General features: G+C 39.7%; 1 protein-coding gene across 1 annotated transcript in view; it reads right to left on the bottom strand.

Annotated features, from left to right (window-relative positions):
- Window positions 1-208: 208 nt before the first annotated feature.
- LOC126161992 (protein takeout-like) overlaps window positions 209-6,445 on the bottom strand; it is a 178,999-nt gene continuing 172,762 nt past the window's right edge. The window contains exon 6 of the mRNA XM_049918192.1: window positions 209-1,611. Coding sequence (XP_049774149.1) covers window positions 1,460-1,611 — 152 coding nt within the window. The 3' untranslated portion in view covers window positions 209-1,459. The remainder of the gene's footprint in view (window positions 1,612-6,445) is intronic.

Genomic DNA, 6,445 nt, shown 5'->3' with positions numbered 1-6,445 from the left:
ATTCATTAATATCTAAGGTTTAAAGATCCTACAGACAATTTTTGACGTGTTTCCATATATATTGCATATACTATATGGCGATTTGTGTTGGTAGTGTCTCGTTACTGCTACAACAGTTTTATCGCCCCATATGATTCATCTGTAAAAATAAACATGTAGCAGTTCTTATAGCTGCTTAAAATGTAACGTTAAAGGATTTTGGAAATAGTTTCAGTATAAAACTGTATTTCCATGCTTACCAGGCATACTGCAGCCATAATTATTGCCCAAAGATAGGACATACAATATTTGAACATACGTATTTCATACAAAGTACTGCTATTTACAGATGTTTGCTACATCTAGATCAAAATAACAAAATGATTGACTGTTAGGCACGAAAAGAGGTGATGTTGGCAGTTGGTTGATATCTACGTCACTAATATCGTTGCATCAGTACAGTACTACATTCTTTCATACGTGTTCTATTAATCAACTTTCGATCACTTTGTCATTATGATCCACGTATATGAACGTTAACATGTAAACATTTTAATTCAGTGCAAATGCTGATAAACTGATGTTTTAAAACTCATTCTTTTCGGAAAATATTTTGACTCGCAGATCTATAAATCGCACCCCGACAAGAACAGTAACACAGTTAAAAAAATGTAGTACTCGACTTACAAAATTAATTATATAAAACTTATATTGAAATAGTATAAGCATCCTCCAAATTTCAGGTAAATATTCCTGGCAGTAAATTCCATTATATTTTTCGTGTACGTTGTGGCACTTCACTCATATTTTTCTGTGACGTGAACTAAAGGTGCCATTTTCGACTTTTTTTTGTCAGGTTGCCATACGATTTCATACCGCCAAAAAATAATAAACGTATTTAACTATAAAAATTCATAAATCCTGAGCTGTATTAAAATCACAACGGAATAACACACATTTGTACCGCAGCTGCATTAAGCGTTATAAGCTATATCAGTATGTTCTACTAAGAGTATTAAGGATATTTATTCCTGAAAATAACCTTCTGATGAAGGGACATATTTGTTGCTGTTGGCAGTTATCACTCCGTAACGAAATACACCAGATATATTCTGTTTAATAAGCGTCGATGCACTTCTTGGAAGGAAAATCAGTAATACTTTTTACTATCACATCCCCTCTTTATTTATAACGCAGATTACTTGCATCTGCCACGGCAGCGTACTGCAAGCAGTCTGATAATTATAGATAAAGAAAGCGGTATTGCGAACATAGTACTGTTCTTCGTCGTCTGTGATTCGAGCGGCACACGTGTGGGAGTAACAGCCAACTTGTGTGGTGACATGAACCGCCAACAACAAGGATTTGTACTGTCGCTGTGACCGTAGCCGATTCAAGTGTGAGCGCGACAGACATGTCGTTGCGGACGAGCCGCCTTTTCTTGATGCCAAATGCTGAGTGCTGAGTGTCCCGGTGACCCCTACTCTGGTAGCAGCACGTCTTCCGGGAAGCTGCCGAGAATCTGGTTGGCCACGTCTCGGAACAGTTGACTGAAGATGCGCGTCGTGCGAGGCTTCAGCTGGTTGAAGATCTCGTGCGAGTTTTCGTTCAGGAACATGTTCATGGCGGTACCTGTGGGCAGGGCAAGAGCAAGGCAAATTTGGAAACGTAACTGCGAGCCTCTCCAGCATGATGGCACAGCAGTGCAAAGGAGCACACGCGTGAAACACTCAAGCGGAGAGAACATATTACTGGGACAGCGCTGCAATAGTGAACACCTTTGCAGGTCTTACTAAGATTTCCAAGAGTAAATTAATTTCAGCATGCTGCACACAGTGAAGCAATGTTAACGCACAACTACGCGTTTCGAACCATGCGCGCTCATCGTCTGGCTGTCTGTGAGTAAATTATCATTCAGAAGTGCTTGAATATGTAAATTAGCCGTCATAACTTATACAAAAAGCCCTTCTCTTACTTTAAAATGTCGTTCCGTTCATTTCCATCTCAGTGAAGATACTACTTTAGTTCTATGTATCTTTATCCCTTTTATCATGTAAGAGATTGCAATAGTGCCGGTTTTGTGTTTCTACGTTCTGTGACTGCTGTCTATGGAATTGCTGTTTTTCATTTTCTGCCGTTGTGTTGTTAAATATTTCTACGAGCACAAAATTGTATATTAATGTGAAATCGTAATTCATGTAATATGCTCAATGGAGCCGAGTTTTGGAATGTAATCGATAGGTTACTGTGTGTAGCGGCAACAAAGGAATCTTGAGATAAGTGCAGAATCTGAATATCGCCATGAATAAGCACGACGGTACGTAGGAACAGCTGTACTCTATGTTAACCGTGTATTGCGCGGTCTGTTTTCCATGCATGTCGCCGATTGTAAAGTCAAAATATACGTATTTTGAAGTGGTTCCTGTAGTCGACTATCCTATCATAAAGTAACTTGAAAATTATGAAATGCGAACAGTGCAGTAACGTGTTGCTGAGTGGACTGTCATCTGCAGTCCGCCATTTACCCAACAGATCACGACCAATCAGGAAAGAGTAATTAGATTTTCATTGGTGAGGCTTTTAAATTGCGTGAAAGCTTTAAATCTGACAAATGCGTGTTGTCTGGCATTTCTTTACATTTATGAACGTGTTATATTATGTTATTCCAGATCTATTGTTGGTGAATTTTGAGAACATTCAAACTTTTATGTTTTTAGTTATTCGGAGATTACGTACAAGAGACCTTACACTCAATTAATGAGAAAGATATCATTTTCCCCCAATTAAAAAAAATTTTGTGGAGTTTTACTTCACTTTGAAAGATAATTGATTTTTGTTGTTCAAATTTTTATAGGAACACTGTCATGTTGGGTAGGAGTAATATTAGGGAGATTCCTATTTTGTTACAGCTCACTAACGCTCATTCACCAGTGTTTGTGCTCTTCAAAGACATGTCCAGCCCTGTCCTCTTGTAGTTACATCGGTTGACTTCCAGTACAATGGCTTGTCCTGAATAATAGGTAAACGGTTAGCAACTGTTCCCTCTCATTCCAAAGATAACATCATTTGGTTGTACCACCGTCTAACACATATATCTCATACTGTGATCTTACTGGAGCATATTTTTACGTTAAGTATGCATGAAAAGTTTTTTGTGTGTTGTGTTCATACTAATATCAGAAAAATTCCATAAAATCATTAAGGAATCCATTTACCTCCAGTCTGAATGTTAAAAACATTATCAAATAGCGGATATTTTATAACGAATATCGACGTTTTAAGTCTTTGTTGCATTTATTACATTCATCTTACAATTATATATAATAAGTCAAAAGAAAGAGTAATTCAAACAGTTTCTGTTACAGGTGTACAATGGGAGCACCGTTCCTCAGAGGCCACATATCGAGCCGATACGAAAGTTCTTCCCTAACCGCAATCAGTGTGTCTGGAGTAATTGTAGGAACAACTGCTCCAGTTTCGTTTCTTGCAGATCGACTGTGGTTCATTTTCTTCCAAATAAGGAAAGAGCCATAGTTCTAGAAACACCAGTGACAGTTGCTTCATCGAAAATGAAAGGCTCATAAACTTTTCACCAGGATATGGCACAAAAAACGTTCAATTTAGGGGAGTCTCGTTGCTTCTGTGAAATCTTGTGGGGATTTGCTAACCTCAAGATGTCTACACTGTGTGTTCACATTTCCACTCAGCCGAAATGTCTATTAACCACTCAAGACGACGCGATCCAGAAAATACAGGGTGATTCAAAAAGAATACCACAACTTTAGGAATTTAAAACTCTGCAACGACAAAAGGCAGAGCTAAGCACTATCTGTCGGCGAATTAAGGGAGCTATAAAGTTTCATTTATTTGTACATTCGTTCGCTTGAGGCGCTGTTGACTAGGCGTCAGCGTCAGTTGATGCTAAGATGGCGACCGCTCAACAGAAAGCTCTTTGTGTTATTGAGTACGCCAGAAGTGAATCGACGACAGTTGTTCAGCGTGCATTTCGAACGAAGTATGGTGTTAAACCTCCTGATAGGTGGTGTATTAAACGTTGGTATAAACAGTTTACAGAGAATGGGTGTTTGTGCAAAGGGAAAAGTTCTGGACGGCCGAGAACGAGTGATGAAAATGTAGCACGCATCCAGCAAGCATTTGTTCGCAGCCCAGGAAAATCGACTCGCAGAGCTAGCAGAGAGCTGCAAATTCCACAATAAACTGTATGGAGAGTCCTACGAAAAAGGTTAGTTATGAAACCTTATCGTCTGAAATTGGTTCAAGCACTGTCTGCAGCTGATAAGATTAAAAGAATCGATTTCTGTGATTTTATCCTTGCTCAAATGGAAACAGATGAATCTTTCGTTTCAAAGATTGTGTTTAGTGATGAAGCAACTTTCCACACTAACGGGAAAGTCAACCGTCACAATGTCTGTATATGCGGCACTGAGAATCCGCGGGAAACAACTCAGTATGAACGTGACTCGCCTAAGGTGAACGTTTTCTGTGCCATTTCAGCCAATAAAGTTTTTGGCCCCTTTTTCTTCGAAGGTGCTACTGTAACTGGACTACAGTATCTGGAGATGTTAGAGAATTGGCTGTTCCCTCAGCTCGAACAAGTAGCAAAACAATTCATATTTCAGCAGGATGGAGCGCCACCACATTGGCACTTATCTGTCCGTAACTACCTGAACGTCAACTACCCGAGGCGATGGATCGGCCGCCAGGCAGCCCGTGACAGAGCACTTCATCACTGGCCTCCAAGAAGCCCTGATCTTACCCCCTGCGATTTTTTCTTATGGGGGTATGTTAAGGATATGGTGTTTCGGCCATCTCTCCCAGCCACCATTGATGATTTGAAACGAGAAATAACAGCAGCTATCCAAACTGTTACGCCTGATATGCTACAGAGAGTGTGGAACGAGTTGGAGTATCGGGTTGATATTGCTCGAGTGTCTGGAGGGGACCATATTGAACATCTCTGAACTTGTTTTTGAGTGGAAAAAAAAACCTTTTTAAATACTCTTTGTAATGATGTATAACAGAAGGTTATATTATGTTTCTTTCATTAAATACACATTTTTAAAGTTGTGGTATTCTTTTTGAATCACCCTGTATTCCTCAAGCTGCAATGTTTCGTTTGCGAACTTGGCACGTGAACTGCGGTCTGTAGACTTAGAGCTTGTAAGTGCTGCTAACCGTAAGGGCGTAGTTGTAAACGTCTCCTTAAAAGTCTCCATAGAAACGTCACTGGAACTGCTTCCGAACTGATTTCTTGTGGCTATGCGTGAAAGACTCTCTCAGACGTTCAAGGGAGGAGGAGGAGATTAGAGCTTAACGTCCTGTCGACAGCGACGTCATTAGAGACGGCGCAGAAGCTCGGATTGCGGAAGGATGGGGAAGGAAATCGGCGACGCCCTTTCAAAGGAACCATGCCGGCATTAAGTTAGAGCTATCTAGGGCAATCACGGAACATCTAAATCTGTATGACTGGACGGGAATTTGAACAGTCGTCCTCTCGAATGCGAGTCCATTGCGCTAACCACTGAGCCACCTTGCTCGGTTCATGCTTTCAACACGTTCTTTAGTCACTCGTAGTCGTCCATCACTCTTCCATTTGAAAAGACAGCCGGTGTATGGTATACAAACAAAACTTTTTGATTTGTTCTTTTGTTTGATGTATTAATCATGGCTGTAAGTTGAATCTAATAAATGATACAATGCCTTAAAATTTCGATATTTGTTTTGAAACACGAGCTATGTCCTGGTGAATTCTTATATCGAGTTCTTCACGTAGGCCAAGATTCTATTTCTTGTTCTCTGTAAGTAATGCCTTTAAACCTCTTCATTTTAGTACGTGGCCTGTCTGATAAACATGTTGGACTATTACTGCTTTTTCCATAATCGCGTAATCTAAAGACAACATTGTGTTATTTATATCGTCGAGGATATTTTTTCTGTCTGTCAGATATACTTCGTATCTCGTTATATTTGACTAAGTTCTTCGCTTCGACTGCCTAACTTCACATTGTATGGTTTAAGAGTGTTCGCAGATGTCTCGGTTATTTTTCTGTAACATGGGACAGACACCAGCCCCTTCCATCCTTAGCTGGTCCTGCTTAATCTTTCATCCTTTCCGAGTGTATAAACCAATTACTCAAATTTATATACTAACAGTTGTTCCCTACTACCTGCTTAGTAACGTTTATGTCGTTCAGTCTCTTTTCTATTGCAATTGGCACATTCGCCGTCCTTCGCACTAAAACTTCTAATGTTGCTTATTTACAGGTTCGTGTAGGGCACGATTCGTTTGTAATCACAACAGTAATGTTTCTGAAGTGTTTAAAAACATGTGGATCGCCATGGCTGATTACATCTGGGTCTAAAATTTGAAAACGGCTGTTATTTTAGAGTTCACCAGTGGAGTTAATTCAATCATCGAACCCATTAAATATACTGACAATTTTAT

Source organism: Schistocerca cancellata, chromosome 2, assembly GCF_023864275.1.
Source record: "Schistocerca cancellata isolate TAMUIC-IGC-003103 chromosome 2, iqSchCanc2.1, whole genome shotgun sequence".
NCBI classification, from domain to species: domain Eukaryota; kingdom Metazoa; phylum Arthropoda; class Insecta; order Orthoptera; family Acrididae; genus Schistocerca; species Schistocerca cancellata.
This window is presented reverse-complemented; position numbering and strand designations above follow the sequence as displayed.